Source organism: Xiphias gladius, chromosome 15, assembly GCF_016859285.1.
Source record: "Xiphias gladius isolate SHS-SW01 ecotype Sanya breed wild chromosome 15, ASM1685928v1, whole genome shotgun sequence".
Lineage (NCBI taxonomy): Eukaryota > Metazoa > Chordata > Actinopteri > Istiophoriformes > Xiphiidae > Xiphias > Xiphias gladius.
Window position 1 is genome coordinate 11,022,515 of NC_053414.1, and position 22,106 is coordinate 11,044,620.

The following is a 22,106-nucleotide window of genomic DNA, read 5'->3' on the forward strand; positions in this document are numbered from 1 at the left end:
CAGACCTGAGATCAGAGATTATGTATCTATCTATTCAATCACAAAAACCTGTGTAAAACACATAATATGCTTTTTTTCTTTTTAAATTTTGTGTTTTAAATGCATATTGACAAAAATATAATATTTGCATCTGTGTGTGTGTTTGTGTGTTTTACAATAAAAGCAGACATCTGCACCATTCATATACACAGCTGAAATGATTAAGTGGATGAATCGATTAGGTGATTGACAGAAAAAGATTGAAAAGTCATTTTTGAAGCAAAAATGTGAAAAATTACTCAAATAACTCAGCCTTTAGCTTTGGGAAAACACCTCCACAAATTAACATACATATGCGTCAAAAAAACACCTGTGACAGTATCGCTAACTGTCTCATTATGTATTTATTGTAAGGCTGTTGCACCAGGTCGCATGACATTGTGGAGGTGTTTCTTTTGTTGTTGTTGTTGTTGTTGTTGTTGTTGTTGTTGTTGTTGTTGTTGTTGTGATGCAGCTCTGTCGAAACCATTGTGCTAGGAACCAACGTCCGAAAGGGAACGAGACCAGAAAATAGGGGAACCGGAAACTTACAAATCTTGGCCTGCCCGCCCCTTTTATAGATAGCATGTAAGCTAATGATTGTTTTTGTTGTTCTTTTTTCTTTTTTTTTTTTAAATCGTCTTCAGTCGTGTGGAAATATCAAACAAAATGGACTCAAAGGGACGCTCGCTTTATGCAGTATGTACAAGTAATTTAAGGTCAACCGGTTGCAAATGTCAACGGTTAGTTTGTGCGGTAGTTAGCCCGGGAGCTAGATAGAGCTGACAGCTAAAAAAAGAAAACCCCCCAAAAAACAAAACAAAACAGCAAAATGTAAATCTAAATCTGACTGTAATGTGTTTTAGTAGAACAGTAATCTTTCACAAATTATCGGATTAGCAGAACATTGGCCCTGAACAGCTCTAACACGTACTAAAACCTACATTTGTTGTCAGTTATCCCGTGGCTTCTCGGCTGTTTTCGTGTGTTGGTTATGGTTTATTTATCTATTTATTTATTTATTCATTTAATTTGAGATTGTTGCGGTGGCAGATAAAACACAGCAAACAGTTCTTTTCTCTTTCAGCCAGAGGTTAGACACACACACACACACACACACACACTAGTCAATTCATGGACTAAGAGGGAAAGGAAAGCCTGTCAGCTGAATCAGTTTACATAACATATGAGGAAAGAGCCTTTTAGACGTTACTGAAAAATGAAGAAACAATATGGTTTGGTCTTACATAAGCACTAGATTTTGATATGACTGCATTAAATACTGCACGCTAGAGCTGCAACATTTAGTCGATTAATCGATTAGTTCACCGACCAAGAAAAGGGCAACCATTTTTATAATTGGGGTCATTTCGCAAGCAAAAATGCCAAACATTTGCCGGTTCCAGCTTCTTATACGTGAGAATTTGAAGCTTTCGTTAGTCACGCATGATGGTAAACTAGATATTTTGCCGAGAATACATCTCCTTGGGCTGTGTGAACATGCATTTTTCTCACTATTTTCTTACACTTTATTGACAAAATAATGAACTGAAAAAGAAATAGGCCGATTAATCGATAATGAAACACTATATCAGATCAGAGAAAACTTTAATGTGCCCCTGGAGGGGAAATTTGGTATTACAGCAATACTACAAACAGACCAAACAAATAGGAACAGGATACAGTTAAATAGAAAAATATGCAAAAATCACAACTAAAACAAGTGGAAAGTTAGAAAGTTATATTTAGTATGATACCCTAGACTAGTGTGCACAGATAAAGTGAATGTGTAGAGACAGTGGTGGTGACATGGTAGACAAAGTATATTTGAAATATGCACTCAATTGCCACTTTATTAGGTACACATGTCCAATGCGAATAAAATCCAATATGACAGCTGTGTAATGACATGAAATGTGTAGATTAAGTTATATGTTGATCGATTAGGTCATATTCGGAGATGGTGTTGTACTGGACTACATCATATTGAAAGGTGTTTCTAATTTTTTTCCTCCTCTCTATTGAACCTTACATGGGGGGGGCGGGATGTATATAAGAAACACCTCAATATAATGCAACATCTGAACATTATAGGCATCATTAAAGTAGTCTTTATGGCAGAGCCGTTGTATTGGATTGTACCTAATAAAGTGGAGTGTATATTTATATATAGAAATACGTTATTTATAATTTCTGCAAGAGATAAATAGAATAATCTGAGAGGTTTTAGAAGCTAAATCAACTAATTAATTAATGGTGGAAGAACTGTGACTATCAGTTGAAGACAGCGTACTGTTAACCTTATAATAATATGGTGTTCATTTCAGCAGGCAGGCACCTCAGTAGATATGACACGGAGTATAGAGGAAGATTCTCTAGTGGATGGACCTCTGATCTCCGCTGACGCCCTCCACTCTGCCATCAGGAGAGAGTTTCAGACTGTACCCACATATTGCCATGCCTGCCTGCTGTCTCTGCTGCATGTATGCTATGCACGCACACACACACACACTGTAGTAATGAGATTATTTCCTAATATCAGCAGTAACCTGACATTGTAAACATTCGTACAAGGTGGGTTAACACAGAAAAAGCTCAAATTTTTCCTGCTGGGGAAACTGAATTACTTGTGAAATAAAAATTAAAAGAATGAGAAGAAGAATTATATTATTTTATTTTGATATCATGGTGCTATTGTTATTGTGATATTTTTGCCACAATAATGTAGAGCTGAAATGACTAGTCAACTCACCGATCAACAGAAAATTAATTGGCAACTATTTTGATCATCGATTATTCATCTGACTAATTTTTCAAGCAGAAATAGCAGACATGTTCTTGCTCCAGCTTCTCTAATGTGGGGATTTGCTGATTTGCTCCGTTTTATATCATGGGGAGCTGAATGTGTTGAGGTTTTTGACTTTTGGTTGGACAGAACAAGACATTTGAAGATGTCACTTCAGGCTCTGGGAAACTGTAATGGGCATTTTTGTAAAACAAATTTCTTAAATTTTACAGACATAACAACTAATTGAGTAATTAAGAACATGATTTTTCAGATTCGTCGATAATGAAAGTAATTGTAAGTTGCAGCCTTACAGTAATTGTATATTAAAACTTTAATTTAATTTCTTTTAGAGGATAATATGACTAATGCAGCACGTGTACTGGCATTTATCTAATCTGTCCTCTTAACCAGGTTACTCACAGTAGTTTTTCTGTTTTCTATGTATAGTAATAGTCATAGTATGTGCTGGTGTGATACATCTTTCTCACTTCCACTACTCTCTTCTTCTTCTTTTCAGGTTGTGTACGCAGTGTTGTCAGTGTGTGTGGCAGTGCTGTGCGTGTTGAACTTTGGCCAGGTGGAGGTGTGTAAGAGTGTTTTGGGTAACGTGCCAGGGGACAGTGTTATTGTATTCGGGAAGGTGGGTTTGTGGGTGCTGGTGCTGGTGTTCACTCAGTGTGTGCAGCACCACCACAGTCGAGCCAGAAGGAGAGGATACCTGCAATTCTACAGACAGATGCAAGGGCTGAATCACCTGCCACTCACCGTCCACTCTGCAGGTACAACTGCCCACATGTTGTCCATTTGCTGCTCATGTAGAGGTAAGTTCTCTCCACAAGGTGGCAGTAAGGCTAAAGGAAAAATGTGTGCTTGTTTTCCAGGGAATGTTTTGCTGTTGGTTGTTCTGGCCGCTAAATTATCACTCACTGTGCAAACCTACATCCTGCTCAGCATCCTGGGGTTGGAACTCTTGGTGGCAGTGCCATGCTTGCTCTATTACATAGGTAAGCTGATCTCAGTTATCATTTCTTTAGTGTTAACAGCATTATTTCTGCAAACTTTTATGTTTTTGAGTGAAGTTTTATTGCACAATTTTTTTCTTATCCGTGGACTCTCAATATAGACATGCGTCCTAGTCTTTACGGCCAACCGTAAACCGCTTGTTCCCTCCTCACCAAGCCACACAGCCACCTGCCCATATATACATGCATACACACACCCATCTGTTGTCCTAGTTAGACCCTACAACCCGTTAAACCAAGAGACCCGCTAAAACAGATATACACTGAAATTTGAGCAAAAAAGATACATACCTTGAAGTACATATATCGGTATACACTCATCTGATATTTATAGACATAGAAAAAAGTACTTAGAAAAAGCAAACAAATTCAAAATTCTTGTTAGTTATATTCTGGGTCACATCGTCCCTTCTAGAGCTGCAATGATCAGTCGATTAATCGGTTAGTCAATTTAGGTAATCAATTAAAAACACAGAATCTTTTTTTTTTTTTTTTTTAAAAGAAAATGTTTCAAAAATCTCGATTCATTTTCTCAGACCAGAAAATATTTAGGTTACTTTAGTCTTCTAAGATACTAAACTTGATATTTTTAGGCTTTGGACTGTTGAAGACGTCACCTTGGGCATTGGGAGTTGGGATGGACCTTTTGCACCGTTTTTTTTCTGGGACACAAAACGACAAAATCGGTTTAACGAGAAAATAAGCAACAAATTAATTTGTGATTAAAAATACAAGACTATTGAAAAAAGAACAGTAATAATACAATGACCTACAATATAAATGTAAAGAAACTGTGATACAGCAGTTATGTAGGCACCCAGACTAGAGAATGTAAAGGCAGCAGCAGTATAAAAGGTAGCATGTGAGCGATGTACACAATCCACTTCTTAACAGCTTTATTAAATAACCCTCATAATGTGTATTTTCCTGTCATTACTGTAAGTCTGTGAACTGACTCATTTCATGCCTTAGACCAATATTCTGTAGCCATGCCCCCCAATCCCATTTCCCTTATGCTGGGATAAGTGATAAGTGAGACCTTTGCCCAGTCAGTTCACATCTAATAATTTACAAGCAGAGTGAGTTTTTGTTTTAGTGTTGCATCATAATTCACGCTCGGTCAGTTTTCCCTGTGGATGTTAGTAGTAATATCAGTGGTGATATATGGAGAGACACACCCTGCAGATTACATTACAGACACACACACACACACACTACCCCCACTCTCAATCTGAGCACATTCGCATCACAATACCTGCCCTGCCCTTTTCAGACTTGACAGCATGACAATCAGCCATTCAGCTCTCTGTCCTCCCTCCCTCTTTCTCTCCCCCTCTCTCTGCTGATCTGCTGGGTTGTTTTTTTTTAGGTTTTTTTTTTAATTTTATTTGTTGTTGTTTTTTGTTTTTTTTACTGCTGATGCAAACACCATGCAAACTTTGTTGGATGATACCCATGCCTGCTGTCTTTTTTTTCCCTCTGCCCTAGAGCTTGATAACCAGTTATTAACTCCATATGGTGCAAAATTTTGGTAGCTTTGTTGAAATGGCCTAAAGTTGCAGTAACATACTGTAACCCTTCAATTAATTCACCGTGAAAAAGTCATTTGAGAGAATAAATAACCCAAAACACGTGGGAGAGCAGTGAAATCCATTTGCATTGACAATAAAGCCATGGGTTAATCAAATTTACCCCGAAAAGTTTTTGTATTAATTTCTTCTTTTTAGGCCTTTGTAGAAATACAGTTTGAATTTTGGATTAATTGAAAAAGTGTCAAAGTGTGATGAAATACTCCGGTGGAGACATTTGTAACTACCCCAGTATGCTCTCTGCACATGCCTCAGATAAAACAGGTGACACCTCACATGCTGAGAGGTTGGTCAGGCTCTGGTTGTCATGATATCATCCATTAGGATCGGCAAAATTAGAAGTCACTGCTGTGTTAAGATGGTTTTCACAGAACATTCCCTGATATGATTCAGCGCAATGTCTTTTATTACTTTGTATTATATTGTGTAAGTTTGAATTCTGCAGCAGGCCTTTAATAACTTAATAATGAAAAATTTTAGTTTAGTCTTGTTATTAAATGTCATCTCTACAGCATTTTCTTGTTGTAGTAAACAGCCCTTTATCAAATGCTTTACTCGTGTTGCTGGTGTAAAATTTGACTTTAACTCCCTAGTTAGCATTTATAAGCATTAAACATCTAACTAGAGGATAATAACACACTATAATGTAGCTGTATTCGATGTAAGAACATTTATATGTGTTTATTTATGTAGATTATTCATCAACAAGTATAACTTGTGGAGACATATTTTATATTACTACACCTGTGTTTTACTATAATGTCAGTAATTATCTGTGTGTACACCAGCCTCACTCACAGAGGAGTTATAGTTGTTGGCAGAAACATTAGTAAACACTTATATTTACGTACAACTACATTGTAGTAGTTTATAAATAATTTATTAGATGTTTATATACTGCTCGTAAAAGCTAAATAGTAAAGTGTCAATTTGTGGAAAACCTTCGAAAATGTTAGTACATACTTTGCAGCATCCCTGGATTCTTCCAAATTTAAGGGAGTGATGCACTTGCCTTACCAGAAACATTGTGAAATTAAAAAAACAGAAAGGCAACAGCTTGCTATTATGTTACTCTATAATAGGGCTGTAAAATATTTAAATAAAAATCATGACCTTTGTGTGAGACCAATATTTATCTATATACAAAATATGATGAGAAAATCACTTGAAAATTCCAGTTTTCTATTTGATGTCCATCACATCAGGCTGCATGTTAATAGGAAGTCAAACTTCAGATTAGGGGAATGGAACCTCAGTGTGCTTCGAGTACAGACCGAAATCAGCTGTAGCACTGAAAATCAAAAACAGACCCACACCAAAAGTAATTCATAATTTTGCAAATTTTAGACTATGTTTTACTGTGGAACCGTTCTTTTACACCTGCTTCGTTTTAAGAGAAAGTTAATCCAATATGCATTGGATGATTTTGTTAATGACTAAAATTTTGAAGAAAAACATTCTCAAATTTTTTTTTTTACAAACACTCAGGTATCATATTAGCAGAGGTGACACAATCCCCAGCCCATTGTCAGTATGGGTGTTTCAGAAATCCTTATGTGACAAATCTTTTGTTTTTGCTTAAAGTATTTTTGGGGCCTTTTATTATAGACAGTAGAGAGACGAGAGAAAATGAGTGAGAGAGATGCAACGCAGGTCGCTGGTCGGACTTGAACCGGCGACATAGTGGTTCATGGTCGGCAAACCGCCAAACTACCGGCGTTCCACATTGTGTGACAAATCTGACTTAGTAATTATTATGTTTTTTAGACAACATATGTTCATCGTAAAATTTTAAAAATGCCGTGACATGTTAACACATTGATATACATGCTAAACAAAGTGTAAGTATTGGTATATTGCCTAGAATGTTTGGGGAGGGCTAATACCGTGGTCTTCCTCTCAGCCTGTAAAGGAAAACTGCTGTTAAAGATGCTCTATCAGAGGATATTGATATTGAAGAATGTGTATTGAAAGGAAATCCATATTAAAGTTGTGTTTGGCAGCTGAAGGGCACAGATGGGAGATGGAGATACCGGAGAGGCAAGGAGAGAAGATAAGAGGCATTAGGATTTAACCTAGCCAAAGGGTAGCCCTGAGTCTGCTCCACCCAAACACAAAAGGACGGACACACACACACGCGCACGCACGCACACACTCACACAAATTGTCCCTGTGTTTACAGTGAGGGTGATCCAGTGGGTGAGGGGGGTATCTCTGTTCACCCATCGCATTCCAGCTCAGATCAGTGCAGTCAGGCACAACGCAAACTGAGCGACGCCTCGCAGCGCAAACCTTTTAAATCACAAACACAAACTCACACGCAAACTCTCCGACTGATGCAGAGTCAAGTTGACATCAGTGAAACCATGAAAAGGAAAGAAATGCTCTCGTTTTAGAGGAGACAGAGAGGGAGAAATATAAGGCCTGCAGCTATGAAGGCCATACAGGAAGGCCTCGTTCAACTTCTCTTTGAAGTGCATGCTGATTTTGTGTGTGTGTGTGTGTGTCTTTGAGGTATTCTGTATGTTTCTGCCTCTCTCATTTTAACATGAATACACTCTCCTCTCTAGACCTCCATGCACATCAAAGCCATGCCTTGGCCTTCAAAGGCTAAACCTAGAATACATCTCTCTTCTCTGCCCGGTCAGAACTTAGTGTAAGCACTGCAGGGCAAAGGGTCGACACACACACAGACACACACACACAGACACACACACACACACACACACACACACACACACACACACACACACACACACACACACACACACACACACACACACACACACACACAGATTCATTTCATTAAGTAATTTTTTTCCCAAGAACAAAACCTATAATTTAAACCTTTGGTAAAATGTAGCTTATTTAACACACGCCAGCTATAAATCACAATATCTCAAAATGAGAATTTTGTAGCAACATGATCACAGAGGCACCATAAATGATAATATGGGCCTTAGTCCATGCACATCACTACACCAGAACTACGAATCGGTTTTAATAGGGATGTCTTGGGTGTTTGCCAGCAGTAAAAGTGGTTCCTGCAGAGTTGCTCTTGAGCTGGAGAGCTGGGGAATACCTCCTTCAGCAGCAATCAGGTTTAACATTGTCAGATTTACTTATTTATTTTCTGTAATCAATTTAGGGTAAGTTACATTCTTAAGTTATTTTATGAAAAGCTCCACTCTTAGAAAGGCTCTGTGAGGAAAAAGACTCAACTGACTCACCTGTAATAAGTTAGCAGTAATATAGATTTACTGTTTTGAACCATTAGTTAGTAACCCTGCATTTGTCCCCTTGTAGTTATTATAGAAACCTCTTTATGAAAAAAATGAGCAATGCTAGACCTGTATAAAGCTCATGTCGGTGTAACGGTTGTGCCAGATATTAAGTGGTTCACACCAACAACCCAAACAGGTCGTCTAATGTCTTTTCCTGCAGTTGGAAATGAGTAACATGTGCCCCATTACTGCCAGTCCACCATTAAACTTATTTACAAGCTGTGTTCCTGTTCTGAAAGTACCACAACTGTAACTGTGGACAAATGAGTTATTAATGATTTTCTCAGCTTAGCATCCACACTCAAAATTTTGAAGTGAAAACTATAGGTTCATTACTTACACAAATATCTGGTCTTTTTTCATTTATAAGCTTTAGAATTTCTGAATGTGTGTTGCTTATTGTGGAACAAAGGTCTAGTAAGTCTGAGGAAAGCTTGAGCAACTCCTCAGGCTTTTACCTTGAACCAAGTTTTTGAATCTTGTCCTATGTGTAGAGCTCCTACACATGAAACAGTTACATGAGCAGGGTTTTTTTTTCCCCAGTAGACCCTACACTTGAATACTACTTTGAACTGAAAGCCGTTCACACTGCTCTATTCAATATCAATCTCTCTGGTGGTTGGGATCCATTTCCTTCCAGTTCTTTGAGTTTCAACACAGGCACTGCATAGTTGTTGAGCAATATGTGTGGTACCATTAGCTGTTGGCACCTCTGCAGCTTCACTGTTACCACCTGGAAATGTCCATCTCTTGATGGGTGATTGAAGCCTCTCAGATCTGAGTAGACCAGGTCTGAGCACCGTCTGTCCAGCCGTGAGAGTATCTAACAGGGACGTGTGAAATGTGTCACTTCCTTTACACTGCTCCATCCCTCCATTCATCCATCCATCCATCTATCTATCTATATCTATCTATCTATCCACCCTGGTGTCTCTTTTATTTTATCTTTTTTTTGCCCCGTGCTGTAATTAACTAAACTCCCCAGACATCAACCCGATTTAAGTAATTCCTGAACACCCATCATCCAAACACTTCACCCTTATCTATATTTGGGCTTCTTCATTAAATTTGTATTGTTGCATGTTACAAGTTATCTTGGTAAACCCATGGTTAGAACCACAGCAAACACAACCTGATTAACAGACATGCAATACTCAACATTACATGATGCAACAGTACAATGTTACATTAGTCAGTCTCACAAATTATTGTGGAATGCACACAATATTTATGATGAGAAACCACGGAGACTAATGATAATGACAGCAAAAATAAAGTTAAAAAACATACCAAAAACAGACCGATTCAGATTCAGATCAGCATAAATATGTGACATTTACTGCAGCATCAGGCCTAGCAAAAGTAGAAGTGAACAAGGTAAGGAAAAGGAAACATTAAATCTTAATCCACATGATACAAAATAAATTGCATTATTTTGAAATGTAAGCAGTATATAAGTAAATTTGTGTATTTTATAGGAAGTTTCACTATAAATAAATGCACTTCTCTTACAGACCTCAAATATAATAAACCTTCCATTTTTCCAAATGATTGGGTCAGTATTCCTGATTGCAACATATCCTTCCAAATAAAGTTCAGGACGTTTAAGGGAGGAAAAAAGTGTTGATATTCTTTAAATTCACTGTTGCAGCTTTAAAAATATGCATTATCCTCAAATAAAAATAATATTGATAAGATGTGTTTGTTTCTGTAATGTCAGTCAGTACCACAGAAGAAAATTGGTTGACACAGCTTCATTTCTGAGTTTATTGGTTCTTTTTTGCTTGTTTTTAATAATGCTCATAAGCTACAAAGTTAACGGCGTAAAATGCATGCAAGGCAATGGATGAACAGCACCATTGTCAGTGGTGTTAAAAATCAAAGTAACTCTATTAACATAAATTGTAAATATAATGTAATTGTAAATCCATCATTTTCTGTAGCTAAAAAGGTGCCTCCCACCGGCTGCAATACATACTTCCTAAACATTTATTAACCCATTTAATATATATAAATTTTAATAATATAAAGTCAAGTTATTGGGGAAAACGGGTCAGTGTGAAAATAACTGTTTTAATAAAAATATTACCTTAACCTGGATATTCTCAGAAACGTTTATACATGGAAACATTTGTCCATTTGTGTCCTTCTCTGAAAAGACTTTTAGCGTATGTAAATCTTGGGAAATGGTTGGATTTTACCACGACGGTATTCATTGTAAATATTTGCCTTTCTGCGTTGTCGTTTTCTGCGACACACACTCAGGAGACGCAGGCTCAGCATCACTTTCTGTCCCTTTACCTGCTTCTACTCTTCTCTCCACCACACTCCTTTCTCTGCCTCTCTGGAATGTCTTTAGCACATACTTGCTTACTATTTCTTTACTTACACAAACACACACACAAACACAGATTCAGGGCCTCATTATGCAGGAATGTGCAGTATTTCTATGGACTAAGTGTGAGTGTGGATGCTGAGATGCTGCAATGTAGCAAAGCAAAGATAGCGCTCTTTAGAACCTCCCTGACAATTTCCTCTGGCTAATGACACTCAGTCTTATCAGTACTCAGCCAGCTCCTCCCTCTGCTCTTCCTCACACCCTCGGCCTGCATCCACACACATATACACACCACAGCCTTATCTCCATTCAAACAGCACCAACATTCATCCCATATTTTGGCTCTGGCTCCTTTTATTGCTACTGTACCCTCCAAACTCACACCTTGCTGCTAACCCCAGCCCTTGTGCAAAGGTGTATGTTTAGGGTGTGAGAATTACAGGTTTGAGTGCAGGATATGGTGGCCCATAAGGACTAAGTGCAGGATACAACAGCCCGTGTGTGTTTAGGAGAGGGAAAGGGATGGAAAACAGTAAAAAAAACAAAAACAAATGTGTGCTGTTTCTCACCTGGGTTATTACCATTTGTAGGAAAGCCCTCACTGCTCGATAATGTCTGTATGTCCTCGTGCAACTGACTGAAGACGTTTTGTTTGCCTTTCTAGTCAAGGTGATGCGGTTCAACAGGGAGCGAGCTGCACCAGATGTGAGCCAAGAAGAGCATTCGCACACCAACTGTATCACTAATCTGCCGACTGAGACCGGCTTCAGGTACACGGATTTCATTCAGCAGCACGCACCTGTCTCTCCCTTTCAGACATGCACCATGTTACATAAAGCTGATGGTAATTTTACGTGTTCGTCTCATGAGAGAGAAAATCTCCCCCTTGACATTTTTCCTCAGGAAATTTTTTTTTTCCAATTTCCAATTTTTCCAATTTTTTTTCCTCAGGAAAAATGTCAGTTTTTCCATCACGTACGGTAACTATTCCTTACTATGTCCATCCATTGACTGGGAAGTTCTTCTTTTTACCAGCTTTGAGTTATCGCTTTTTTTGGAGGCAACCAGTACATTTTTACAGAGGTAGAAGTCATATTTCATTAGAACTTCTTCTGTTATCAATACAAGATACAATAACTTCCTGTCCATAGGAATCTCATAACCTATAGTGTCTCTAAGGCATATTCTCCCAAAACATGACAATCATTTCACATGACCATTGATGTGTTTTTTTTATAATTTTTGGAAAGCTATAGAGTTCTGTGGCACAGACAAATAAACTGTATCGGCCTTTGGACAGGCAATACTTAGTATACTTAGTGATACATATGATCATTTCATTGCTGGTTTTAGTCTTTGTATGGGATTTGTGGACAGTAAAGAAAAATATAGAATATCACCAGACTGTCTAAAAGTGCTTTTGTGCTATTTCTGTGTGTCACAGAGAGGGCTCCAGTCTGGAGGAGGTGGTCGAGAAGCAGGCCGACCTGATAGAGTACCTGAAGCAGCACAACACCTTACTGAGCAAGAGGCTGCTCAACCTCACTGCTCAGCACTGACCACAGTCTGGCCTCCAGCTCCTCCCTTTGAGCCAGCCGACACCGTATCTGGAGAAGAAAGTGCTCTGGAGAAAGAGCCTGATCATTTTAACACCCGAGAGAGGATCTGTGGGTTTAAAAGAAAGGACTAAATCCATGAGAAACACTGGATGAAAGACTAAAGAAAGACAAATGCACCTGTACACACAGACTGAGACGGGAGGGCATCTCACCTGAGATGGACAGATAAACGCAGGAGGAGGTGAGCCGAAAGTGGAGGACAGTTAAAGAGGAGAAGTTGGAGGAGGAGGAGAGGAGTCATGGGTCACAGATCAGAGGTGAGGGGTTTTTATCGCTCTTTTACGACCCCCAGCGACCCATGTATGCTGCTGCTTGTGTTAGTGTGTAGAGAGAAACAGAGGAAGCCAAATTGTTTTAGAGAACATATGCACTAAGGAGGGACTGAAAGCGCAGGAGATACAGGAGGGAGAGGTTATCACTTATCAGGGTCAAACAAGAGAAAGAGATCAAATAATGTTGTAAAATGTTTGCAAGTGGTATTTTTATCTGCTTGGATGTGTGTAAATGCATTAAATGTTGACATTTTTTTCTTATTTGTTCAATCAGTTAGTTTGTGTATTTGCGATCAGATTCTAATAAATCTTTAATATTCTCATGTTTTCTTTATTTCATTTAAGTTTAAAGCCTTTTCGGGATGAGAATTGACAGGATACTTCAGTTAAACCCAAGTGAGTGGCTACTGCTTTGTATTTTGACAAGTGTTTATCTTGTATAATGCACTGTAAGAGAAATAGCCCAAACAACAGGAACACTTCAGTGTCAACATTAGCTGGTGTGAATGCCTTTTCCCGCCTCACCTTTTCAGTGTTAAAATTCAAAAGTCACGGGAATCTACATTAACAAAATATGGAGGTCGTCATTTGAGCCCTTGGTGTTTGTTCCCCATTGTGATTCCTTTATGCTCTGGCGTCCGTAACTCCACGGGGAGTGCAGCATTTACGACTTCTTTCCCATGTGGCTTCTATTGTGAGTTATCCAGTGCATTACAGGTATCAGGATCAGTGTTTTGATCCGGGGCTTTTAGATTACACAAATACAGAGATTGTTTTACTCTGTTCTTACTAAAAGTATCCCAAATTTAAATCAAGTCTGGCTTAAAACCTGAGTCTTAACAATAACCATTAACTGTTATCCTCAAAGTTGCCACATTTATTTGGACCTATAGTCAGTTGTTACTTTAATGCACATACACACAAATAGAATCTCAAAAAGTACCTTTACACATTTTTTATTAAAAATTTTAAAATGTAATTCAATAAACATTTGAAGTGCATACATGCATTATAAACACTTTTTTAGGAATACCATCTGGGTGGTGTTCATCATAGCTGCAGTCACTAAGATGTTTCCAGCTCTTTGGTCCGTAGCTGTTCAGTGGAATGTCTAAATTACTTAAAGATAGATGATGATGTAGCTCCCTATCCCTTGTCCGTGAAAGTGAAAGTAGTATTGGCTTTTAAAGACGAGGAGGGAAGGTGCTTGCAACTGGACACACATAGATCTGTGGCCACCAAACTGCTATACAGTAACATGTCATGTTTTTTTTGTTTTCAGTCAGTCCTTCATGCACGAGCTGAAGTTGCTTGTTGCACTTCTGCTGGATGTGTGTATATAAACAGCTACATATATATATAGTACACACATAGTCTTTGGATGGCATTTTCGTGGTGTCCCGTAGTTTGTTTGTTTTTTCCTCCATGTCTTGGTACTGGGATCCATCCATGGTGTTTGTGCCACACTCCGCAGTTGCTTCATAGTGATATTTCTCTCCTTAGATCACTGTACTTCTGGTGCTTCTACCTGTATTGGAAAAAAAACATTTAGTCTCTTGCTAAAAGAAGTTCAGGGCAAGATAAAAACAACTTAAGTAACTGTGCAGGTACAGGAGTCAAAATTAAAGCTCCCCACAAACTCCTCTTCCTCTTCATCGTTAGTGAGATTTATGTCTGAGCCTTTTCCCCCTGCACTCCTGTTATGTGTGAATACACACCTCTGCCACTAATCACACACGCCTCCTTAACTACTACTTGCCAGCTCTGTAACCAGGTTTTGTTCCACGTATCACACAGCCCGGCTCATGACCTCTTTTTACACAGAAACACATGTATGACAGCAGGTCTTACCTTAGGGGAAGGGTACTCTGGAGTGGAGAGGCAGGCAGCGCCTGTGTGGGCAGTGGTGTCTGTGGTATTTTCTCCTTAGGTTCAGGAAATCTGAAAGAAAGAGATGCAGCATTAAGCCACTGTGTGCATTTATATATATATATATATATATATTTGAAGTAAAAAGGTTGGGCCCCTGGCAAGCAATTTAACTGCTTATCAAATGTTTAGGTGTAAAAGTCGTTTTAAGTAAGATTTATGTCCGCAGGTGGACCCCTACATATCACCCAGCAGGCCTAATTAATTCCCAAATGGAGGGTAGAAAGCTCAGCCTGGACTGGATCCAAAAAAAACCTAAAACTACATCTCCTACAGTCACCATTTTCCAAGTAAGGATAATTTTGAAGTTCACAATGCCTATTATGGCCCAACTTATCCTCTCTTGACCAGGGAAAAGCCTACTTTCATGGGTTTTCATTGTTTGGCTCCATTTACCAACAACGGGGCGACCCCTTCTAATAAACTGGCACACACAGACCTAACACGTGATTATTTTTAAACGTCCCCAATAAATCCACCTTGACTCCCGCGGTTCACAGGCTTCCAGCCAAGCCCAGGAAGAGATAAACTGCCAGATGACTTTATGACCCCCCCCCCTCCCTCCCTCTAGGTACCTCCGAAAGAAACCGCTCCCCACGCCTGAACGTAGGCTTCTCTACACTTGGCACTACTACTCCATGTCATGTTAATAAAGCTCGGGTATTTGAATGGCGTTTTAACACCGTGATTAACAAAAGCGCGCCGGAGTTCCTTCCAGCCGGGGACAAAGGGACTCGCTGGGGCCGCTGTGCGATCCCCGGCGGTGCTCCGCTCCTGGCCCCCTCCCCTCTTCCTCTCCATCATCACATGAACCTAATCGCGGCCTCACGCTCAAAGCATCAACCTTTTTAACAACAGCTGTTTTGTCTCCGCCGCAAGGCCGAGGAGCCCATAACGGCAAACCAGCTTGGATTTGCGCAAAAAGCGCAAATTAAATTTAATATTTTAAAACCCTAAACACACAGGTCAATGTTAGTTATCCTAGTGCAGCATTCAAACCATATCGGCACAACGGGAAGAAAGGGAAAACCTCCCGTTGAACTCATTAGTCCACTGCAATGACCCGATTGCTAGCCATGTTGTTTTAGCAGATAAATATATAGAAAATAATTATCATTAATTAGTAATGTAATCGTGTTAAATATTTGTCTGGTTATTACGTTACAGAAAACGTATCCATTGCAGTCCCTTTTTTTTTGTTTGATGGCTTATTTTATTGGCATGCGGCTGCCGGCGTAGGTGGCTTTGTAGCTGCTTTACCAGTGCTTTGTTGACACTTTAGTAGTTCTTTTTTTTTTATAGGAGGCTAACGATAACAATGTTCCTTATCGTCCTTTCGATTTGTACGACAAGACGTGAACGCAGCGTATGTGGAAGGGGGTCCGTCAAGCCTGGATGATGATTGACGGGCCGTTACTTTACGTCGCAGTGTACTATTACCAATTCCACAGTCAAAAGCAGGTGCCGTAATAAACTTGCCTTAACTTTTTTTCTCAAGTTTAACGTAAATGTCACCCATTTGTTTAACCCGGGTCTGTTTCACTGGTGAGTCAAGCTAGGTAACGTAGCAAGAAGCAGGAATACTGTTGCTATGGTTACCTGCAGTTTAACGTACATCGCGAAGTGATTTAGAAACGCTGTTAAAACCGCTGAGCGGCCAGGACTATTTGTTTGAACTCTCCTGGTCCAGCATAACGGAGTCCTGCCAGTCATTCAGGAGAGCTGGACGGCATTGCTTTTACCAATATCCCACGCAAAGATAGGTGCAGTAATAAAATCGTCTTTAAATTCAGTTTATGCCATTAACCCATTTGTTTCAGCTGTTTACCAATGAGAGTTAACCACCGTTAGTTAACCTAGCAAGAGGTAACGTACATTGCACAGTGGTTTAGAACGCTGCTTAAACTGTTGAGAGGCCGGGACTATATCTGAACTTTTAAAGGACACCTGGCGGCCATTCAGACGGTAAAGTTTTGGGATGATTACCTGGTCTGGCAGAGGAGAATGGTGCTACAACAGCTGCAAGCAGCAGGAGCAGGTACAGCAAGTTGAAGATCCTCATGGCTTGGTTTTAGTTAGCTTCAGAAGAACTAATGATAATTTTCCAAAAGTCCTTCTGGCTATTTGCTGGACTGATGATGCTCAGTGCGGTTCAGTTCTGTTTTCCTTCTCCTCTCTTTCAGTCCAGAGGGCCCACCACGGGGAGAGTCCAGTACACAGAAGTACCTCTTTTCTCGGGACAATCAGTGTGTCCCTGAGGAATGTGAGTGTCCAAAGTGTTTGTGTGTCCAGTGAGAGTGTGATTGTCTCCGTGTCTGAGAGCAAAGTGACAAAGGTGCTTCTCCCCCCAACTCCTTTATACAGCCTCTTAGAGGGAGGGGGGAGTGTGTGTGTGTGTGTGTGTGTGTGTTTGGGGGGGGGGCAGCCCCCACCTCAACTCCTGACTCACACACACACACACACACACTCTCTCTCTCTCTCTCTCTCTCTCTCTCCCTTTCTAGCACACACACTTCAGCACTGCACATATTGACCCCACATGTAGAGGGTAATTCAAATGACAGGAAGCCCCCTCCTTAGCCTCCAACTGCTCCTTGATCACACACTCTCCTGCTGCACTTTGTGTATGCAGATATGTATGTGTGTCTGTGCAACTGCGAGTGATTTATATTCATCAGGAGAACAGAAGAATCGGGCACTTTTGATTTATCACTTATAACATTAGAGCTGAGACTTGAGAAGCTGTAGCAGGTCCTTCAAGAAACAGAGCACTCCTCCCTCAGTCGTCCCCTACCCCCGCAGTGAGGACACACACATTCGGGGCTTTTGGGTGGTGTTGGCGGTGGTGGTGGTGGTGTGTGTGTGTGTGTGTTTCGGGGGGGGGGTTACACTGAGCATTTTTGGGCAGGGGGCCTGACTGAATGAAATCAAGAGATGCACTGGACTAACGATAGCGTGACTGTCTGTCTGGGCCTCCATCGACTGTCTCTGTCTGACTGCATGACTGTATATTTGTTTTGTGGTTGTTTGGTTGCTAACTTTTCTCACCAGTTGAATGGGTAAAACTTTCAGTTTCTGTATTTTTCTATGGAGAATTCCGCAACGCAACTGTTTTTTGAGAATGCTGTTTTTTAGGGCATTACCGTGCTTAGATAGTTTGGATCACTCTTTTAGCACCTTCTCTTTACACATGGTATCTAACTTCAGTACTTTCTTGGTACAGACAAAAATGTTTCTGTAGTATTGAGTATTGAAAACTGTCAAGTACTAAAAGCTCGAATCAAATCCTTGAACATTTTTGTTGTCTTGATTATTTATTTTTCAATCACCAATCAAATTTGATGTGGGATAATTAGGGTTGAGTATAGAGCCTATTTATTGTTTGATCAGAATGTTCCTGATTGAAATCAAATTTTTGCCAATTTTTCACCATTTTGTTTAGGCAAAGTTGTTGAAAGGATACATGTTTTTAGACATTTTTTTTAACATTTTAGAAATTGCCTTCTTTTGTTTAAAAGAGTGTTTTTGAGAAAACATGTTTATATTTCTTGAAGTAAGAAATCAAAAATGTTATCATACAGAAATGCTGCAATTGTATCCGCCCTAGTATCAAAACATTTAAAAAACACCCAGCCCTACTTCTCATGCAGTTTGTGAGTTGGTTGTATAACAGGGGATTTTCTTGCAGCAGGTAACCCACATCACTTGGCATTAGCTCTGCGGTTGCCGGTGGCTTTGCAAAGTTCGGGGACTCATTAGCGTGTCTGCTTACGGCCGTCTCTGTGGACTGAGACTCTCCATTCAGCACCCAGCTAATGAATTAACACATTAAGATGAAATGTCAGCCATTACATGTGAATGAGGATTAGAGAAGCAGCAGGATACTAATGGACCACAGGGCTCAAAATAGTCACTGAGACTTTGAACAAGCATCTGGACCGCCAGCTCTCTTTAGCCCTAAAAAATAGACAAAAGAGAACAGAGTCTCTATTTGTGGGTTTTCTAGTGGTGTGTGTGTGTGTGTGTGTGTGTGTGTGTTGTGTGTGTGTGTATGTGTCAGTGTCATCATGTCTTTAGAAATGTTGTCTTTATTGCTTTACGGTGTTTGCAAAAATGTTGCTTGAAATGACAGAGATTCCACATGGATTTGGGTAACGTACAAACACACACACTCACATACACACATTCATCCTGCTGCAAACACTCAGCCAAGGTATGTAGTTCGTTTCTGTAGCAAGCTGCACTTTGCATATCAGCTGCCATTGTCTTTTAAAAAACTTTTATTTTCCCTATTGAATATGCTAATTTGGTCTCAATTGTCATTCAGAGCCACCTGGTATCCACTGCCCACTAACCCCTGCCAAATCTCAGTTTCTCTGTCTGTCTCTGTTTCTTTCTATTTGCTCCTAAAAACAGAAACAAGTGACTCTCACCAAATTCTCCCCACCAGGTTTTCTGTGTTACTGATTCGAGCGTGTTGTAATATTTGCTCCTCCTGGGGATTATACGTCTTTACAGGGATTACCCAGCCTGCTCAATCACTCCCTTACAAGAGAGGTGCACACACACAGGGCACCCTCTTGTTAAACTGCGTCAGTACCTTGGCGAGGCTGCGCTCAATTCTCACTCCCTTAAAGGTGAATATTTTGTATGTGATGAATAGTTGGGTATTGAACCTCAGTACTTTATTGATATCAACCAAAATGTGTCTGTCGCACTGAGTATCGAAAATTGTGAAGTAATGTTGGGGTGCAGCAAATGATTATTTTCTATTATTCATTAATTTTTTTTTTTGTTGTTGTTGGTTTTTTGTTGTTGGGTTTTGTTTTGTTTTTTGGGTTTTTTTTTTGGCCTAACTAGTCTATGAATGTGAGAAAACAGTAAAATATATTCTTCAGTTGCCCAGAGTCCAAGGGGATGTCTTCAGATGTTACAATGATATAAAACATACAAAAGCAGCAAATACTCACATTGGGGATTGTTTCATAAATGAGTTACATTTTTAATCAACAAGTAAAATAATTCTCTGTCCAGTAACTAATCTCTTAATCAACTAATTGTTACCAACTGAAATGTATCAGCACAGCTTTCATTATATAAAGTATTGATAACTGGCTTTGAACATCTGTTCAGATTTATATTAAAGTTACCTTATTCTTTGCTTACATAGTCAATGATTTGAATTAAAATAGGCAAATTTTGGTTTATTTAACATAGACCAAGTTCTTGGTCTAGGCACTCATGGCTACCTGAGTCCAGGCAACTTTTAACATTTGACAACTTTCGATTGTGTTGTTGGATGAGAAAAGGGTTTGAAGAAGAGCATTTTTATATTTTTCGTCTTGGTATCGGTACTATAAATACAAAATCGGTTGGTGGTTCTAACTTGTCAAATATGAACTTTCGCTATCATCTCTGTTTTATATAATTGTAAGTTGAATGTCTTTGTATTTTGGACTGGTGGTCGGACAAAAGAAGCAAATTTAAAGAGGTCACCTTTGGTTGTGGAAACCTGTGATGGGCTTTTTTCACTATTTTAGACTGATTTATAGAATGATTAATCGAGACAATAATCAGTAGATTAATAGGCATTTCAAATATTTGTTATTTGCAGTCCTGTTCACTACCAAATCTAATGACTCATGTTGGCATTGGTATCACAAAATTTCACACTATACCCAACCTTAGTATTGATCTGACCACTCATAGTGAGCATTTAGCCCGTCTTGATGTATCCACGTTAATGTGTATTTGAACTTATCAACTTGTGCACACAGAATTATTGGCAGGTGAAAATCTGTGATAACAATATTAGACATGAAAGTAGCTGTCTGCTGTGTGTAAAGAAACTCAAATTGTACTTTGATGGTCATAAAGTTACATGTCAGCCTACGAGTGGAATAGTACGCTTTACCTGATTTCCTTTTGCCAGTAGGGTAAGTTTGAAATAATTTTCGATGAGTGTGTAACTCAGGAAAGAGTTGGACAGGGTTTGATTGCAGGACTGGTGTTGTTGCTGCATTGATTGAGATCATGGTCTTCCTAGCAGCTGTGATTTTTACGACTACAGAGGAAGCTTCAGCTTCTCCTCCCCTCCTGAATTTTCACTCTTCTTCCTCTCCTATCTTCTCTTGACCAGGATCCACTGATAAAGAACTTCCTCTCTGATAAAACTTGTTAATACAAACAGTGGGTCATAAAGTGACTCTTTTTCCACCATGCACCATTCCACCGAACATTATTGCATGTATACATGTATGCCTGAAGTGCAAATAGTTGTATACAGTACATACAGATAGGTGACCAACATCAAGTTTTTTAGTAAGGTGTTCAGCAAACACAAGCCTCCAAAACAGCCTCAGTACTCCTTGGAATAGATTTTCTGTTGGAGTGATGGAACACCATTCTTCCAAAACATAGTCCATCGTTTGGTGTTTTTGGTGTTTATTGAGGAGAGTGCTGTCAAACATGTTGGTTCAAAATCTCCCCTAGATGTTCAATTGGGTTCAAATCTGGTGATTGCAAAGGCCGTAGCATTTAATTCACATCAGGGCTGGGTGATATGACGATGTATTCCTTGCGACAATATTGATTTGTCTACCATCATAGATGTTGCATTAACATTTATACCATCAGCAGTTATCCCTTTAAGATTTCTAGTTTTATTAGACCTTTGTGGGCAGTAGGACTGCTGTATCGAATATGGGAATTTGTGTGATTTTGCATCAATATAATGAAGTACCTCGTAGTACCTAAACATAGAGTGACAGACAAGAAAATTTGACTTCTACATTGTACTTTGTTAGCATGCAGGTCTCACTAAAATCGGTGACGGCTAAGCCATTACTTACAGTTTTCGGGTGATTTGCCAAACTGGCTGTAGATTTGTCATGCCTGGGGGCCATCTTCACAAAATTTGTAAATTGTCCCAGATGCTTGACTTTTTTGACATCTTGCTAGCGTAGTTGTAACTTGTAAGTCTGTCACATGCTCACGTGTCACTGTCCCAGTGTCAGTGCTGGCACGTTAGCTGAGAGCTGTGACGCACAAAACTGTCACTAAGATTAAATGTCTTTGTCTGAAATAACTAATAATAATAATTATGCATAGTGAATAATGTTGGATTACTATTTCTTACTTCATGGGCTATTTGGGATTTTTGTGGTAATGCATAAATAGTAATAATTTTTTAAAAAGGCAGCATTTGCGTACTGATTTTGATGTCGACTACCATGGCAATGGCCGAA

General features: G+C 39.4%; 1 protein-coding gene across 3 annotated transcripts; it reads left to right on the top strand.

Annotated features, from left to right (window-relative positions):
* The first annotated feature begins 543 nt into the window (after window positions 1-543).
* tmem192 (transmembrane protein 192) lies at window positions 544-13,250 on the top strand. 3 transcript variants are annotated; one of them, XM_040145041.1, is made up of 6 exons: window positions 544-717; window positions 2,346-2,501; window positions 3,324-3,585; window positions 3,688-3,810; window positions 11,704-11,809; window positions 12,484-13,250. In XM_040145041.1, the coding sequence occupies exons 1-6, from the start codon at window positions 688-690 to the stop codon at window positions 12,596-12,598; spliced, it is 792 nt and encodes a 263-aa protein (XP_040000975.1). In that variant the 5' UTR covers window positions 544-687; the 3' UTR covers window positions 12,599-13,250. The 3 variants fall into 3 exon arrangements, with proteins under 3 accessions (XP_040000975.1, XP_040000976.1, XP_040000977.1); XM_040145042.1 differs by having other exon boundaries at window positions 2,349-2,501; XM_040145043.1 differs by having other exon boundaries at window positions 560-606; window positions 2,349-2,501.
* The last annotated feature ends 8,856 nt before the right edge of the window (window positions 13,251-22,106 follow it).

Coding starts and splice junctions, on each gene's coding strand:
- tmem192 (XM_040145041.1), top strand. CDS start 688: ATGGACTCAAAGGGACGCTCGCTTTATGCA. Junction 3,586..3,687: donor ACTCACCGTCCACTCTGCAG/GTACAACTGCCC, acceptor CTTGTTTTCCAG/GGAATGTTTTGCTGTTGGTT. Junction 11,810..12,483: donor CCGACTGAGACCGGCTTCAG/GTACACGGATTT, acceptor TGTGTGTCACAG/AGAGGGCTCCAGTCTGGAGG.